Source organism: Callospermophilus lateralis, chromosome 1 (genome assembly GCF_048772815.1).
Source record: "Callospermophilus lateralis isolate mCalLat2 chromosome 1, mCalLat2.hap1, whole genome shotgun sequence".
Lineage (NCBI taxonomy): Eukaryota > Metazoa > Chordata > Mammalia > Rodentia > Sciuridae > Callospermophilus > Callospermophilus lateralis.
Genome location: NC_135305.1, coordinates 214,943,832 through 214,962,719, shown reverse-complemented (window position 1 = coordinate 214,962,719; position 18,888 = coordinate 214,943,832). Strand labels below are relative to the sequence as shown.

Below are 18,888 nucleotides of genomic sequence, written 5' to 3'. Positions count from 1 at the left end.
AAAAAAAGTCTGTAGAATCTCAAGAGTTTCAAGCCTAGCATGATGGCACACACCTGTATTTCCAGCAGTTCAGAAGGCTGAGGCAGGAAGATTGCAAGTTCAAAGACAGCCTCAGCAATTTAGCAAGACCCTGTCTCTAAATAAAATGCAAAAAGGGCTGGGAATTTGGCTCAGGGGTTAAACACCCCTGGATTCAATCCCTGGTGCAAACTAACTAACTAACTAACTAAATAAATAAATAAATAAGCTCCAGTGTTGTAGGGACAGATGAGGGTGCCTAGGCAAGGCACCGAAGATAGCAGGAAACAGTTTTATTTGGCTGTAGCCAGGTTCAGAGGGCACAGTTTTTGCTGTAATCAATCAATCCCCTGAACCCCAAGTTCAGGGAGTTTCAGAGTCTTATACCCAGCATGTAAGGGGAGGGGCTCAGAAGTTCACAGTCTGCAGAAGTTCACATAAAGGCAACTTTTTCTGTCACTGTTCTGAGCAAGTTAACTCTTCAAGGACAACACCTGAGAAGGGGAGAGCTTCTTCTCCCTTTCTTTCCTCCCCCTGCCAGCTGTTACCATGGAGCCCAATTGTGACTTATCCTAAAAACGTAGACATCTCTGTGAAGCCCAGCTCAAGGCCAGAGGCCTTGTTTGCACATTTCTACAAACTACTGTACTGGATGCGTTTGTGAAAAACTAGTAAGGGAGTGTCCAGCACCTGGAGTGCTGGCATCTTCCCAGCCAGTGGCCAAGTAAAACAGGGCAACATGAAAATAGGAAGTTTATCCTCATTGAAATCTTTTGTAGAGACTCTTTTGCTGACATTCCTAAAATCAGCCATGGTGAAGATTTCTGGAGAAGCCCAGTTAAGACTTTTCTGTGGAGAAAGGGGGTGCCACTACAACAGAACACTCTCAATCTAACATGGCGCTTCCCTGACATGTAGGAGTCTCTGGGGTCAATCCCCAGTGTGGCAAAAATAAACTGCTCCAAAGTAGCTTTCTTCCCATGTAAAGTGTACACCTGAGGCGTTCTTTTTTTTTGGTGGTGGTGCTGGGGATTGAACCCAGAGTGCCTTGTCTTGTGCGTGCAAGGTGACAACCAAGTGATATCCCCAGCCCCTATACTTGGGGGATTTATTGAACATTTCTCATGGTGTGATTGCTTTACGAGGTGTCCCTGAGATACTGCCAGTTACTGGTGACTAGCCTTGCTTCCCCTCATGTTGAAGTATAACATTAGAGAAGCAGCCAAGGCAAGCATATAAAGCAGGGTTTATTTAAAAGGGGGCAACATAGATAAGGGGGGAAAGGCAGGAGAACAAAGGAAGCCTAGGACATCTAAAAAGGGCAGAACACCTCACTTCTTTGGCCTCCTTCTCCCTCCAGGGAGAAATCTATGCTACCCCTTTTAAAGCAAACCCTGCTTTGCTTGCCTCTGCGTGCTTCTCTAATGTTCCAACTTCACCCTGTGGGGAAGCAGGACCAGCGGTACCAGTGGGACAGCCAAAAGGTGAGAAACAGGTGGGCTGAAGGGGGCAGGGCAGGATGGGGCAGCCTGGTTACCTTAGCAACAGGTTGGAGCAGGTGATCTGGATAGGGTGGAGGAGGGCTCTGAAGGGGTTTCAGTTCCTCAGGGGACAGCCTCCAATTTCCGAGACTCACTCATGTTGGCCTCCTTGATCTGACCTGGCTCGCTGTAGCGGACCTGGGTGACCCTCTAGTTCTGTACTTGCTCCCCAGTGGGTGGCTCCTCAAGGGATCCCAACACCTGGAGGGGGACCAGGCCTGGGCTTTCCTGGGCACACCTCTGTCCCCGCGCTCCAGCAGCTGCGGAAAGATCTCAGCGTCCCGCCCTCGGGGTGAACAATTCCGCTTTAAGGTTAAAAGGGCAGGAGGGAGGAGGTCCGGCCAACAGACCCCGCGGGTGACCACTCAGCTAGGTGACGCCCCCCATTGTCAATCAGGCAAAGAGGGCGCCGCCGAGAAGGAGGGTGTGGCCACGCGACGCAAGGCGCCTTGGTGTCGCCGTGCGCTTCCGCCGCAGTCCGCCGCGCGTGCCTCGCCGCCGCGGAGCGCTCGGGTGGCGGTGGGGTGGCGTGGGCGGCCCTGACGGGCGGCGAGGGGAGGATGCCGGGACCGCCAGGCCCGGAGATGGTAAGTGTGGGGCCGGACGCTGGGACAGGGGGGCTGCCCGGCCGGGTCCGCGCTGGCGGCCGAGTCCGCCCTCGGTCCCTACGGCCACAGGGTGGGGCGGGGCGGGCAGCGGCGACCCTGTGTCCCTCCCCCCCGCCCCTGCGCGCTCCTCCCTGGGCGACTCCGCGACTGTGTGGTGCCCGCCAGGGTCGCTGGGACCCTGACTCGCGTGTGCGGCGCGCGCGGGAGGAGCAGGGGCGGGGGCTGAGCATCCCCCCCCCCCCCCCCAGAGCATCAGCTTCCCAAAGAGTCTTCCGAAGGTGTGGGCAGCGCTGGCTCGGATTTCGTCGGCTGCCCTAACCTGGCTCTGTCTAGGGCTGACCTTAAGTCCCTGAATTTCCAGATCCTTCCCCGCATTTCCAGATGTCGTCTTCCGATCCCCAACGCAATGCATCGTCTATCGCTGTGATCCTCCGTGGTGCGTTTCAAACCCACGCAGCATTTTAATAACGTTTTTCCCCACAGAGCTGTGGATAGCGCTTCTTCAAAAACTCATTTCTAGTTTGTGGACATGTCACAAGGAAGGAGAGCAGAGAATAACCACCTGGAACCGCTTGTACAGAATCCATGTTTCTCTGGTAGTATGTTTCCTGGACACAGCCATCCTAGGGGGATTCCTTTGGATTGAGGTGGCTCTTTGCAAACTCCTGGTGATGTGTCCCTTCAAGCATTCCCTTGCTTTGCAACCATGGACATAGTTATTCTCTTATTTGAGTACCGGGTTTTTGTTTTTGGTACTGGGGATTGAACACAGGGGCAATCGACCACTGGGCCACATCCCCAGCCCAATTTTTGGACTCTATTTAGAGACAGCGTCTCACTGAGTTCCTTAGCTTCTTGCTAAATTGCTGAGGCTGGGGCTGAGGTTGTGGCTCAGTGGTAGAGCGCTCACCTAGGCGTGCCAGGCCCTGGATTCAATCTTCAGCACCACATAAAAAATAAATAAATAAATAAATACATAAATCGCCAAAGCTGTCTTTGAACTTGCAATCTTCCTGCCTCAGCCTCCCAAGCCCAGGCGGGCACTAATCATTTTTAAAGAGATGTAAAATATATTCAGTAACTATAGTTTAAGAGATAGTCTACAATATTCCAAAGAGACTAGAAAGAGATGAATCTCATGAAAAATAAAATATTCCCTGGGCCCAGGATGTAACTCAGAGGCAGAGCACTTGCCTAATGTGCAAGGCCAGGGTTTAATGCCCAGCACTGGGGGTGGGTGGGTGGGGAATACAATAAAGTAAAATATTCCAATATAACTTTGTATTTATTTAAAAAATTCTTGTTTCCATTTGTTTCGCCTCTTAGCATGTAAGTCCCTGAGATCTGTTATTTTATTTTATTCATATATTTATTGGGTCCTGGGGAACCTAGGGCCTCCCACATGCCAAGCAGGTATTCAGCTACACCCCCAGCCCCAACACCTAGATGTGTTCAAGTATGATTGATAGTTTAGCAAACCATTTCTTGCTGTGGAAATCATTAACTGACATCTTCATTTTCTGAAAGTAATACTGTGGGTTACAAAAGTGTCTTACATTTTTCTTGCTTTCTTTAATGTGAACACTAGATTTGAGTGATTTTACCAGATTCTTAAACACTTGTGTTTTTGTCATTTAAAGTTGTCAGTAGTGCAGGGGGCACAGTGGTGCATGCTTGTAATCACAGCAACTCAGGATACTGAGACAGGAGGATTGCAAATTCAAGGCCAGCCTCAGCAATTTAGTGAGGCCCTAACCAATTTAGCAAGACCCTGTCTCAAAAATGTAAAAAAGGAGGGGCTGGGGATATAGAGTGCTTGCCTAGCATGCAGAAGGGCCTGGGTATAATCCCCAGCACCACCAAAAAAAAAAAAAATTTTTTTTTTAAGGGGTAGGGATGTGGCTCAGTGGGGAAGAACCTCAGTCCCCAGTACCAAAAATAAATAAATAAGTAAATAAATTGTCAGTAGTGGTTCAAAACTATGTGATCAGGGAGCAGAGGCCCCAAGGTCAGTTACTCCAAGCTAAAGCCAAACTTCCAGCATGCAGAGGGACGTGATGGAAGGCCAGTGTGTCTATTTGGAAGCCTCCCTACAAGTCTTAGCCTGTTCACAGCACATCACACAAAGGAGCCCTTTGTGCTGAGAAAAGCGGCTGAACCCTGGAAAGCTGAGAATCCACAGGCACATGTCGTTGGGGAGTGTGGGGAGGATGAAGCCCTCTCTCAGGTTTTAGGGTTTTTAAATTTTGTTTACTTTGAGATGGGGTCTTGGGCTGGGGATGTAGCTCAGTGGTAGAGCACTTACCTAGCATGCATGAGGCTCTGGTTCTGTCCCCAGTACTCCTAAAAAAAAAAAAAAAAAAGGAAGAAGAAGAAAAAGAAAGATGAGACAGGGCTGGGGATGTGGCTCAAGCGGTATCGCAAGCGGCCCGGGTTCGATCCTCAGCACCACATACAAACAAAGATGTTGTGTCCGCCAAGAACTGAAAAATAGATATTAAAACATTCTCTTTTAAAAAAAAGAAGAAGAAAAGAAAGATGAGACAGGGTATCTCTTTGTTGTGGAGGCCTGGTCTTGAACTCTTGGGCTCAAGCAATCCTCCTGCCTTAGCCTCCCAAGTGACTTGGACTACAGGCCTGCACCACAGTTTTGAGGGAGGTTTGTTTGTTTCTGGACCTGGGGATTGAACTCAGGACCCAGGGGTACTCTTACCACTAAGCTACATCCCCAGCCCTTTTTATTATTTTTTAAAATTTTGAGACAGGGTCTTGCTAGGTTGCCCACACTGGCCTCCAATTTGCAATCCTCCTGCCTCAGCCTCTGGAATAGCTGGGATCACATGCATGTGCTGAGGATCAAACCTAATGCCTCACACTTGCTAGACAAGTACTCTGTCACTGAGCTACAGACCCAGCCCTGGGAGGTTCATTTTTAATTTTTAGTTATGTTTTTTCTTTTTCTTTTTTTTGTTTTTGTTTTTGTTTTTTGTTTTTGTTCTGTTTTTTGCAGTGTTGGGGATCAACCTAAGGGACTTATTGCTTCCAAGGCGAATGCTCCATACTCCCAGGCTTCTAAAGTCTTTGACACTTATAAATTGGTTTGACAAAATAGGGTCACTCCTGCCTTATGTCCTAGTTAATTAGTTATCATGGCCCCATGGAAGTTAAACAGGACCTTGAAAGATTAAGAATTATTATTGGGCTGGGATTGTAGCTCAGTGGTAGAGCACTTGCCTAGTATGTGTGAGGCCCTGGGTTTGATCCTCAGCATCACATGAAGGTAATTAAATAAAATAAAGGTATTGTATCCATCTAAACTACTATATATAAAGAATTACTATTAAAAAATATTTCACCCCTGCCAGGCATGGTGGCATACTTCTGTAATCCCAGCAGCTAGGGAGGCTGAGACAGGAGGATTGTGAGTTCAAAGCCAGCCTCAGCAAATGTGAGGTGCTAAGTAACTCAGTGAGACCCTGTCTCTAAATAAAATCAGAATAGGGCTGGGGATGTGGCTCCGTGGTTGAGTACACCTGAGTTCAATCTGCAGTATCAAAAAAAAAAAAAACCATAAAGAGGTGATTATTCCTACTGTTCCACTGTTTCTTTTCTTTTTGGTACTGGAAATTGAACCCAGGAGTGCTTTACTACGGAGCTACAGCCCAGTAATTTTTACTTTTTTATTTTGAGACAGGGTCTGAGTTGCTTAGGGGCCTTCTACATTGCTGAGGCTGGCTTTGAACTTGCAATACTCCTGCCTCAGCTTCCCAGGCATTATAGGTGTTTGGCACTGTACCCATAATCTTTTTTTTTTTTTAAAGAGAGAGAGAGAGAGAGAATTTTTTTCATATTTATTTTTCAGTTTTCAGTGGACACAACATCTTTGTTTGTATGTGGTGCTGAGTATCGAACCAGGGCTGCACGCATTAGGTGAGCGCGCTACCGCTTGAGCCACATCCCCAGCCCCATAATCTTTTTTTAAATTTTATTTTATTGGTTCTTCTTAGTTATACATGATTAGTCCTTTTTTCTTTTTTTTTTTTTGGTACCAGGGAGTGAACTCAGGTACCAGTGAACTCGGCCACTGAGCCACATCCCCAACCCTATTTTGTATTTTATTTAGAGACAGGGTATCACTGAGTTGCTTAGGGTCTCGCTAAGTTGCTGAGTCTGGCCTTGAATTCTCAGTTCTACTGCCTCAGCCTCCCGAGCCGCTGGGATTACAGGCATGCACCACCAAGCTCCGCTTGGACTAGTCCATTTTGATAAAATTATACAAGCATAGAATATATCTTATTCTAATTAGGACCCCTTTCTTCTGGGTAACACTATGGTGATTTCACTTAGGTAATTTCATATGTATATACAGGAAAATTGTGTATTTTTTTATTCTACTGTCTTTCTAGTCCTGTCCCCCCTCCTTTCTTCCCTTCTCCTTTGATCTACTGAACTTCCCCCCGCCCACCTTAGCTTCCATATATCAGTGAAAGCATTCGACTATGGTTTTTTGTGATGGGCTTGTTTCACTTAGCATGATATTCTCCATATCTCTGCGCCCAGCATCTTGATTGAATTCCTGTAATTATCTGGTGTCGGCGGGCTGCTCACTCCATGACTCCTGGGAAGACACAGTCGGGCCTCTCAGCTCCCACGGCACCCTCTGGGTTCTTCGATGCTTCCGCGGCAGCACAGGCCCTTACAGATGTGGTCTCAGCCGCTGTATGCTGTGGCACGTGGGCTCTTCTGGAATGAGCAGCTTCCACAAAAGGCTGGAGGCTGGGAGTAGCCTTCAGACAGGTGCATGGTGTGTTCAGACGCCTTCCTTAGAGAAGCACCGGAGGGTAGACTCCTGAGGGGAGAAGCTGCTGTGCTGGGGTGGAACCCAGGGCCTCGTGAACGCTGGGCAGCCACTCCACCATGGAGCTACCTGTACTTATGTTGAACAAGGTCTCAGTAGTTTATTTGCCTCAGTATGTTTTGAACGTGCTACTGCCTGAGCCCCTAGGCCACTCACTTGCTCATCCATGCCCGTGGTTATGCTGTTGGGGTTTTATGTTTATTTTGTGTTTTGTGAAAAGTACTACTCCTATTTTTATTTTAGTCTCCCAGCGCAAATGCACAGCAAATTCTCTGGAAAAAAACTGCTGGATTATGGTCAAGTTGAAATCTATAGGAAAAGGGAAATGTATCAATTGACTCTTTCTCCTTTTCTACGTGAGTTCTCTTACAACCATCAACTCAGCAACTCAGGAAGCTGAGGCAGGAGGATCGCAAGTTCAAAGCCAGTCTCAGCAACTTAGCAAGACCCTTTCGCAAAATAAAAAATAAAAAGGGCTGGGGCCAAGGTTGTGGCTCAGCGGCGGAGCACTCTCCTAAAACATGCAAGGGCCTGTGTTCCATCCTCAGCACCACGAAAAATAAATAAATCAAAGGGGGCTGGGGATGTGGCTCAAGCTGTAGTGCCCTCGCCTGGCATGCGTGGGGCCCGGGTTCGATCCTCAGCACCACATACAAACAAAGATGTTGTGTCCGCAGAAAACTAAAAAATAAATATTAAAAAATTCTCTCTCTGTCTCTCTCTCTCTCTCTCTGTCTCTCTGTCTCTCTCACTCTCTCTTCAAAAAAAAAAATAAAGGTATTGTGTCCAACTACAACTAAAAAATAATATTCATGAATAAATAAATAAATAGAAAGGGCTTAAGTGCCCCTGAATTCACTTCCTGGTACCAAAAAGAGAAGAAAAGGAAGAAGAAGAAGAAAAGAAATGACATGGGGGCTGGGGTTGTGGCTCAGCGGTAGAGCGCTCGCCTAGCACGAGCAGGACCCGGTTCGATTCTCAGCACCACATAAAAATAAAGGCATTGTATTGTGTCCATTTATACCTAAAAATAAATAAATAAATATTTTTTTAAAAAAAAAGAAATGAGATGAAAAAATTTCTCACACATACAAAAGAAATCGATGAAAAGGGTTTCTCTCATTTTTCCAAGTTTCCCCTCCCATTTTTGTACTGGGTATTCAACCCAGAGGCACTTAACCACTGAGCCACATGCCCAACCCTTTTTGTCTTTTATATTGAGACAGCGACTCCCTAAGTTGCTGAGGCTGGTCTTGAACTTGGAATCTCTGGCCTAAGTCTCTTGAGTCACTGGGATGACAGGCATGCGTGGCCACCACTCCCAGCTTCTTTCAAGCTCAACTAGACATTTCCATTAGGAACCTCTAGGACTTGGCAGTGACCGTAATAAAATGTAGCTGTAAGTCCATTTGTTCCAGGCGCTCTTGACTTAGAGAAGTGTGGACAGAGACAAACTGATGACCAAGGCAAACAAGTAAATGTTTTGAATTGTGTGTGAATTGAGGAATTTGAGCACAGGCCTCCAGCCCTGGTAATCTCACTCCTTATCTGTGCACATATGTGGGATGTTGTAGGACTCGGTGGTCTTTGAGGACGTGTCTGTGAACTTCACCCAGGAGGAGTGGGCTCTGCTGGATCCTTCACAGAAGAAACTCTACAGAGATGTGATGCAGGAAACCTTCAGGAACCTGGCCTCTGTCGGTAAGGGTGACATCATCCTTTCCCTTGGTTAGTAGTTAAAAACAACCTATCTGGTCCTGTGATCGTTATTTGGCACCTTTGCTGTGGTTTCCATACTTAGGGACTCTTTGGGGGTGGGCTTAATGGGAAGGTCATGCCTGGGTGGGCAGGTGCTGATTTTCAAAATTGGCTCAAACGAGCAAATTTATAGTCTGATTAGTGAGTGCCTTTACTCAATCTTGTAAAAAAAAAAAAAAATTCAGGCATTTTATCAGACAAGGTCCTATTAAGAGCTCTATGATGAATGTAAGGAGAGCTCCCATCAACGGGAGCAGCCAGGGGAGAGTCTGCCCAAAAGGTCCCAGGGAGGTGACTGCTGCTGCTCCCGGGGTGTTTCTCGATGCTCTCCCTGAGCTCAGCTGTCGGCTGTTTTTCCTGGGATTATTCCAGATTCGTTGGTGAAGTAACAGCATTGCTCTCCTAGAGAGACCCAAGCACCTCCCTTCCCTGCCGTTAGTAAGTCAGTGGCTCTCCTATTTTGGAGACCTACGTTGGCTGAGGAGGTCCCTTGGATTTGAAGAGACCCCAGGGAGTCTGCCGCCTGCTTAAAGTCCTCCTTCAGTTCTTGGGAGAGTTTATAGTAAAGACGAGCGGCTGTACCTATTCCTGCTACCCCGAGCCAGCTGCTGCCAATATGCCTGATCCAATGAGGACTGGCGCAACGATTGGTCTTTTGCATCTGGGACATTGAAGTGGAGTCCAGGAGTGGGAGGAGAGGGTCAGTTCAACCTCCCCCTCAGAGTATCTGGTTATATGGGGCGTGAGGAGGACAGGGAGGCAGAAGGTGGGAATAGGGGGTGTCAGGCAGCGAAGAATGGGACTTCTGCAGAGGAAGAAGGTGCCAGGCTGGCTCTGAGGTGACATTGTCAGGTGTGTTGTACAGGGAACCCTAAGGTGGCATGGTAGATAGAGACATAGGGTGGGGGAGGGTGCCCAAAGTAGGAGACACGGGAATAAAGTAGTTCAGGGGAATTACTTGAGGAGTGGTGAAGAGAGAGGTTGGATTGGAAGTCCGTGGAGAGCGACAGAGTTTGCTGTCTGTGAGCCGTGGGATGCAGAGCCCGCCATCTGAAGTATAGGAGGGTTAGAGTTGTCAAGGAGTTGTAAGGTTGTGTTGAGAAACGTGAGCAGGTGTGGGTTACTTGGGGCCAAAGAAAGAAGCAATGTGGTGTGTGTGAGGGGAAACGGATCAGCAAGAAGAGGAGGGAGAGAGATCTGTAGGAACCAGGGTGGGTTCCGTAAGTCCCATATTGGGGAAATGAAGGGTGAAGGAGGCTTGAAATTTTTGAGAGATTTCTTCCCATTAAGGGAGTGGGGCGATGAGGTACAATTAAAAAGGAATGTCTGGGTGTGGTGGCTCACGCCTGTAATCCCAGCAGCTGGGGAGGCTAAGGCAGGAAGACCTGAAGGCTGAGGCAGGAGGATCCTGAGTTCAAAGCCAGCCTCAGTAATTTAGCGAGGCACTAAGCAACTCAATGAGACCCTGTCCCTCAATAAGATACAAAATAAGGCTGGGGATGTGGCTCAGTGGTCGAGTGCCCCCGAGTTCAATCCTCAGTGGCACACCCCCCCCCAAAAAAAAAAAAAAACAGTCAAAAGGACTGGGCAGGAGGCGTCCCCTCAGTGCTGCATGGTGGAGGAGTTGTCCTGCGTGGGTTGGAAGTGGTTCCCTCTACCCTGACGACAGAGGTTTGAAAGACTGAGTTGGTCCCCCCAAATTGGGGCAAAGTTGAGAAAGTTTCTCACGTATCAATGAGGAAAGAGATTGGCCTACCTTCAACAGTGGCAGTTACCCTAGGCTCCCGGTGGGTGATGGTGGGTGATGGTGGGTGGTGGTGGGTGGTGGTCATCGGGGCGGAGAGTCCTGGGCACCTTCAGTCTTGAGAGGCCAGCCCTATGAGGTTAGTTAGGGAGAATGAAGAGGGAGGATTTGGCCCCTCACCTCACTGTTGGAAGGACAGTCGGCTCCCCAGTGCCCGTCCCTTTTGAGTTTAGGGCAAGGGCCAGACGGTGGTTGGGGATTAGGGCACGCATGGGCACACTGTCCTTCCCAGACACGGTCCAGGAGGTGCCCTGTAGTGTCCTTTGTTGGAAACTACACCCTTGGGTTTGTCTTGCGGGGCCTGTGCCAAAAGTTGAAATTTGGCTTTATCTCTTTTTATCTATTTTTTGTTGCTCTTCTCTATAATTAAAACTTTAAAGGCAGTTAAGAATGGTTGATTGGGGGCTGGGGTGGTGGCTCAGTGGCAGAGCACTTCCCTCACATATGTGAGGCACTGGGGTCGATCCTCGGCACCACATAAAGATAAATAAACAAAGATTAAAAAGTACCATTTGCTGGTAGCTTCTAAGCAATAAAAATTAGAAAAAAAAAGAATGGTTAATTGGGGCATTTGGGGGCCTTCCTCTCTCTAACCTCTTAATTTTTTTTGAATGTCTGGGGCAGATTGGGAAATAAAATGAGTCACTGGGGTGATAGCACCACTTGGGGATTGTGGGTCTACTTTAGTGTAGCGTTGAAGAGCTTCTGTAGGCGGGAGAGAAATTGGGCTGGATTCTCACTAGGTTCTTGGGTAATTTCTTAAGCTTATCAAAATTGTTGGCATGCGCTTGGGTGGGGGCTCAAATCCTCTGCCTCTCCTCCAGGAGGGGGTAGAAGAGAGGAGGATATTGATGTCATGCCATGTCAGACCGTAGGACTAGGTACTGGAATTCTTTTTTTTTTTTTTTTTTTATCTGTGTATTCTTTTTTTTTTTTTAATTAATTTTTATTGTAGGTTGTTCAAAACATTACATAGTTCTTGATATATCATATTTCACACTTTGATTCAAGTAGGCTATGAGCTCCCATTTTTACCCCATATACAGATTGCAGAATCACATCAGTTGCAGAACCATTGATTTACATATTGCCATTCTGGTGTCTGTTGTATTCTGCTGCCTTTCCTATCCTCAGCTATACCCCCTCCCCCCTCCCCTCCCCTCGTCTCTCTCTACCCCCTCTACTGTAGTTCATTTCTCCCCCTTATATTTTTCCTCCTTTCCCCTCACTTCCTCTTGTATGTAATTTTGTATACCCCTGAGGGTCTCCTTCCATTTACATGCAATTTCCCTTCTCTCTCCCTTTCCCTCCCACCTCTATCCCTGTTTAATGTTAATCTTCTTCTCATGCTCTTCGTCCCTACTCTGTTCTTAGTTACTCTCCTTATATCAAAGAAGACATTTGGCATTTGTTTTTAAGGGATTGGCTAGCTTCACTTAGCATAATCTGCTCTAATGCCATCCATTTCCCTCCAAATTCTATGATTTTGTCATTTCTTAATGCAGAGTAATACTCCATTGTGTATAAATGCCACATTTTTTTTATCCATTCGTCTATTGAAGGGCATCTAGGTTGGTTCCACAGTCTTGCTATTGTGAATTGTGCTGCTATGAACATGGATGCAGCAGTGTCCCTATAGTGTGTTCTTTTTAGGTCGGTACTGGAATTCTTTAGTGTAGAAATCCGGGGTCCATACGATAGGAACCTAGATGTTTCTCAGTGAGCGAACAATGCCTTGGGCTCCAGCTACCTCCCGTAGTGACAGGAGGGGGGCTGCTGAGGCTGCAGGTGGGGCTCAGGAAAGCAGGTATGAGGAGGGGAGAAAGGAGGAGAGGCCGGAGTAGGAGGTGTGGTGTTGAGATCAAGAGAAAGGAGGGAGATGAAGGACGGCAGGATAGGGAAGATGGGTCCAGTGGGTGCTGAAGGTGTGGCTGGGGAAAGCAATAGAGAAGCATAGGGTGGAGGTGGAAGAGTGATCCTGTGGGTCAAAAGAAGGAAAATTACAGCCAGGTGTGGTGGCTCACGCCTGTAATCCCAGCATCCTGGGAGGCTGAGGCAGGAGGATCCTGAGTTCAAAGCCACCCTCAGCAACAGTGAGGCACTAAGCACTCAGTGAGACCCTGTTTCTAAATAAAATACAAAACAGGGCTGGGGATGGGGCTCAGTAGTCTAGTACCCTGAATTCAATCGCCAGAACCCCCCCTCAAAAAAAAAAATCTCTAGGTTTGGGAGGGGAAAGGGTTAAGGGAGAGAAAGCAAGGAGGACCTGTGCAGGGATCAGGACTGACACAGAGAGGGGTGACCCAGAGCAAAGGAAAGAGAAGGGAATCTCTGCCCACTTGCCCCCGCGGTGACAGAACTTGCATAAGTTCTGTATATGGTGGGATTGAAAGTCCCATTCTCGGTAGCGCGATCGCCTGGCATGCGTGCAGCCCGGGTTCGATTCTCAGCACCAAGTACAAACAAAGATGTTGTGTCCGCCGATAACTAAAAAATAAATATCAAAAAAAATTATCTCTCTCTCTCCTCTCTCACTCTCTCTTTGAAAAAAAAAAAAAAAAAAAAAAAAGTCCCATTCTCCAGCCAAGAGGAGTCATTATCTAACTTATGTTGGGGCCAGGTTGTGTTTCAATAGACAATAGACAATAGGTTGTGTGTGAGACGGGGAGTCAAGTGGAGACCAAAGGTTTTTGAGGAGACAGCCGAGGTGGGAGTTGCAGGGAATCTTGGATTGGGCAGATCCCATGGCAGAGAAGGGAAACGGAGGAGGAAGGGGTGTCCCCACAACCTCTCGGATTTCCCACATAGAAGCAGACCATTGGAGAGGGTCGTCAGGGTCCTTGACAGGCCTGTGGCAGAAGCCAAGGGAGACCCTGACCCTGACCCTGGGAGGGGGAGAAAGGAGGGAGAGGGAGGGCATGCTCAGGGGCACCAGAGAGAGGTTCCGAGAACTCAAGGCCAGTAGAGATGGAATGCTATCTAGAGTCAAGTTCTGTGATGGGCCAGAAGCCCGGAGGCAAGAGGCAGGAACGCCCTGGGGTGGATACTGGCCAAGGAGGAGGGGGCATGGTCAAGGTAGCTCAGATCCCATGATGGGAGAGCCAGCAGGCAATGACCGTGGACCCCTCCCGGGTTAGCACCAGAACCTCAGGGTGGCTGGCGCAGATAATCCACGAGGGACACAGCTCTGAGTTCAAGCAAAGGTTTATTGACAGAGAATATCTGCCAGGCTGCCCTTCTGCCAGGTGCAGCAGCCTGCTGGGAAAACTTGCTAACTATAGTCAGCTACGATGGAGAGGTTACAAGTAACCCTCTGGTTCTGTGATTGTTGTTTGATGCTGTGGTTTCCACAGTTAGGGAGTCTTTGGGGGCGGGCCTAATGGGAAGGTCGTGCCTGGGTGAGCAGGTGCTGCGTTTCAAAATGGAGTTACTTTGGCTTAGGGACCTAACGTTTGCTATAATTTCTGATAACTTAGAACGATTTTTCTGGATCTATATTTTAGGAAATACATGGGAAGACTGGAAGATCAAAGATGAGTTCAAAATCCCAGGGAGAAATCTAAGGTGAGTTGTACATACCAGAGCAAGAGCCCCAGTAGGTATGATATTTTAGTAAGATTTTTTTTTAAAAGCAAGCAAATAAATTCAGCCTCAAATTGATTTTTTTTAAATAAATTTATGTTTTTTACTACTTTTTTTTCCTGGAGATTCTTTTTTTTTTTTAAAGAGAGAGAGAGGAGAGAGAATTTTAATATTTATTTTTCAGTTTTTGGCAGACACAACATCGTTGTTTGTATGTGATGCTGAGGATCAAACCCGGGCAGCAGGCATGCCAGGCGAGCATGCTACTGCTTGAGCCACATCCCCAGCATCAAATTGATTTTTTTCTTAGACATTTTCTTTCTTTCTTTCTTTCTTTTTTTTTTTTTTTTGTATTTGTACACAATATTTTTATTTTATTTATTTTTATGTGTGCTGAGGATCGAACCCAGGGCCTCACACGTGCTAAGCAAGTACTCTACCACTGAGCTACAATCCCAGCCCTTTTCTTAGACATTTTCACCAAAAGAAAAAAAAATTTTTTTCTTTTGTAGTGCTGGGCATTTAAGTCAGGGACTCTCTACCACAAAGCTACATCCCAGACCTTTTGTTGTTGTTGTTTTGTTTTTGTGTGGCACTGAGCTACCCTGTCACTGAGCTAAATCTCCCTTAACCCCTAGCTCTTGTTATTTCTTATTTTGAGACAAGATCTCGCCAAGTTGCCCAGGCTGACCTCAGACTTGCCAAGACTAGCCTTAAACTTGTGATCCTTCTGCCTCAGCCTGTGGAGTAGCTGGGATCACAGGCATGTGTCATTGTGCCCAACCCCACTTTTTTTATTTTGAGACAGGGTCTCACTAAGTTGCCCAGGCTGTCCTTGAACTTGAGACCCTCCTACCTCAGCTTCCCAGGAAGCTGGGATTACAGGTGTGTAACTCTGTACCTAGCCCAAAAATGTTTTCTTAAATGACATGGATGGTCAATGTTTGAAAAATATCTTACTTGGAAATAGTGTTAAGAAACCATGTATATGAATATTGCTGTTTTGATAATAGCTGTAGAGAAGCTTATTGCAGAGAATTGAGTATATTCACTTTGTGTGTGTGTGTCTGTCTGTGTTTCTGGAAATCAAACTCAGGGCCTTACATATTCCAGTCAAGCATTCTACCACTGAGCCACATCCTCAGTCCATTGTCTACCCACCTTCAAACAGTTCAGACAGGACTGGGGGGTGTAGCTTAGAGAGAGTGCCTGCCTAAAATGCATGAGGTCCAAGTTTCAATTCCATCACTTGAAAAAGTTCAGACTGCCGGGTGCAGTGGCACATGCCTATAACCCCAGCCACTTGGGAGGCTGAGACAGGAGAATCGCAAGTTCAAAGCCAGCCTCAGCAAAAGCAACGCACTGAGCAACTCTGTGAGACCCTGTCTCTAAATAAAATACAAAATAGGGCTGGGGATGTTGCTCAGTGGTTGAGTGCCCCTGAGTTCAATCCCCAGTGCCAATAAATAAAAAAAAAGTTCCGACAGGGCAGAAAACCTACAGGTATTTCTGGAAATAATAAAAATGTAATTCTAATGTAAAATAATGGTGAGCAGTCATTATTAATGTGCTTCTAATGTTTCACAGAAGTCATACGGTACAGAGACTCTGTGAAAGTAAAGGTGGTCAGTCTGGAGAAACCGTCAGCCAGATTCCAAATGTCAGCGTGACCAAGAAAACTTCTGGAGTAAAACCATATGAATGTAACGTGTGTGGAAAAGTCTTCATGCTTCATTCATCCCTTACGAGGCACATCAGATCTCACCCTGGACACGAATTCTATGGATGTAAGTATGGAGACAAGCCTTACAAATGCAAGGAGTGTGGGATCACCTTCAGTTATCTCAAATCCTTTCAGAGACATGAAAGGACCCACACTGGAGAAAACCCCTATAAGTGTAAACTGTGTGGAAAAACCTTTATATATCACCAGCCTTTTCAGACACATGAACGGACACATTTTGGAGAGAAACCCTATCAGTGTAAGCACTGTGGCAAAACTCTCAGATCTCCTAGTTCTCTTCGAATTCATGAAAGGATTCACACTGGGGAGAAGCCCTATGAATGTAAGAAATGCGGGAAAGCCTTCAGCTGTCCCAGTTCTATTCAAATACACGAAAGGACCCACACTGGGGAGAAACCCTATAAGTGTAAGGAATGCGGGAAAGCCTTCATTTCCCGAACAACCGTTCAAACACACATGATAACACACAATGGCAACAGACCTTACAAATGTAAGGAATGTGGGAAGGCATTCATTCGTCCCAGTTTTTTACGAGTACATGAGAGAATCCACACCGGAGAGAAACCCTACAAGTGTCAACAATGTGGGAAAGCCTTCAGATGTTCCACTTCCGTTCAGATTCATGAAAGAACTCACACTGGGGAAAAACCTTACAAGTGTAAGGAATGTGGGAAAGCCTTCAGTGCGCGCCCAGCCTTTCGAGTACACATGAGGGTGCACACTGGTGAGAAACCCTATAAATGCAAAGAGTGTGGGAAAGCCTTCAGTCGCCTCAGTTACTGTCGGATACATGAAAGGACTCACACTGGAGAAAAACCCTATGAATGTAAAACATGTGGAAAAACCTTCAATTATCCTCTAGATTTGCAGATCCACGAACGAAATCACACTGGAGAAAAACCCTTCGAATGTAAAGAATGTGCCAAAGCTTTCATTTCTCTCGAAAACTTTCGAAGACACATGATAACGCACACTGGAGATGGACCTTACAAGTGCAGGGAATGTGGGAAGGCGTTCATCTTTCTCAGTGCGTTTCGAACGCACGAGAGAACCCACACTGGAGAGAAGCCTTATGAGTGTAAGCAATGTGGAAAAGCCTTCAGTTGTTCTAGTTACGTTCAGATACACGAAAGAACTCACACCGGAGAGAGGCCCTATGAATGCAAGCAGTGTGGGAAAGCCTTCATTTATCCCACAAGCTTTCAAGGGCACATGCGAATGCACACTGGAGAGAAACCATATAAATGTGAAGAATGTGGCAAAGCCTTTAGCCTTCGCAGTTCCTTTCAAAGACACGAAAGAACTCACAGTGGAGAGAAACTTTTTGCATGTAAGCAATGTGGAAAAGCTTTCGCTTTGTCCACATCCTTGAACAAACACGTGAGGGTGCACAATAGATAGAAGCCCAGTGAACACGACTTGGGGAACATCCACGATTCCAACAGACACCTTTCAGTCATGAAATTCCCACTGTGGAACAGTCCTGTGAATGAAAGTGATCTAGGAAGCTAGATGCAAGGTCATTCATGTTGATGGGTCAGAAAATGCAAAATGTATAACCATGAGTCAAAATATTTTTTAACCCACTGTGGTGGCACACATCCGTAATCTTGGTCGAACTGAGTCAGTGTAATAAAGAAGTCCCCTTTCTTTGACCTTACAGATAAGTCCTCTGATGCTCACCCATCAGTTGTTGTATCTTTTCCTGCTCTTGCTTCCTTGTTTCCATCTTACAAAATGCAGTGGTCTGGGCTGAGGTTGTGGCTCAGTGGTAGAGTGCTTGCCTAGCATGTGTGAGGCACTGGGTTCAATCCTCAGCACCACATAAAAAAAAAAAAATAAATAAAGGTATTGTGTCCATCTACAACTAAAAAATTTTTTTTTCAAATATTCAATGGTCAGCCACTGTTGCCTGGCAATGAAAGACAATTCATTTTATAACGTGTTGTGATTTGTGTGTATGTTGGTGCTGCAGATCCAACCCAGGCCCTTGAGCATGCTGGGCAAGTGCTGTACCACTGAGCTACAACACTCTTGACTTATTTTTTTAAAATATTTATTTTTTAGTTGTAGGTGGACACACAATATCTTTATTTCATTTTTGTCTGGTGCTGAGGATCAAATCCGGTGCCTCACACGTGCTAGGCAAGCTCTCTACCACTGAGCCACAACCCCAGTCCTTGACTTTGTCTTTGGCAATAGGAAATAAATACTCAGTCTTTGTCTCAGGTTCCTGGCACAGAGTTCCCAGGGGTATTAGAAGCACCTTTGTTATTCATGACAATTTCTTTTAAACCATATTTGAGGGCTGGGGTTGTGGCTCAGCGGTAGAGCGCTCGCATTGCATGTGTGAGAACCTGGGTTGGATCCCCAGCACCATATAAATAAGTGAAATAAAAGTATTATGTCAAATTACAACTAAAAAATAAATATTAAAAAAAAAACATACTTGAAGACTGGGAATATAGTTCGGTGGTAAAGCTGCCCCTGGGTTCTAACCCCAGTACCAAAGCAAGTAAAGAGAGCAGGGTTAGGGACCCAGACTGGCACACAAAGAGCACCACGTGAAGATGAAGGCAGAGACCAGTTTCATGCTGCTACAAGCCAAGGAATGCCAAAGGTGACTAGATAACCACCATACAATAGGTGAAAGGTAAGAAAGGGATTCTCCAGACAAGTCCCGGGAGGGAACCAACCCTTCTCATATCCTGAGCTTGGACTTCTGGCCTCCAGAAAGGTAAGATGATAAATTTCTATTGTTTGAAAGCTACTGAGAGCTGGGCACAGTGGTGCACACCTGTAATCCCAGCAACTCGAGGCTGAGGCAGGAGGATCACAAGTTTGAGGCCAGCCTCAGGAAATTGGCAAGGCCTTAAGCAACTTAGTAAGACCCTGTCTCTAAGTTAAAAAAAAAAAAAAAGGTTTGGGGATGTAGTGCAGTGGTAAGTGCTTCTGGGTTCAATCCCCCAAACCAA

At 46.5% G+C, this 18,888-nt stretch overlaps 1 protein-coding gene across 1 annotated transcript; it reads left to right on the top strand.

Moving 5' to 3' along the window:
- Nucleotides 1–2,056: 2,056 nt before the first annotated feature.
- LOC143393093 (uncharacterized) lies at nt 2,057–17,574 on the top strand. The gene is made up of 4 exons (XM_076847748.2): nt 2,057–2,146; nt 8,600–8,726; nt 14,091–14,151; nt 15,757–17,574. Exons 1-4 carry the CDS (start codon nt 2,120–2,122, stop codon nt 17,312–17,314), a joined length of 1,773 nt encoding a protein of 590 aa, XP_076703863.2. The 5' UTR covers nt 2,057–2,119; the 3' UTR covers nt 17,315–17,574.
- The last annotated feature ends 1,314 nt before the right edge of the window (nt 17,575–18,888 follow it).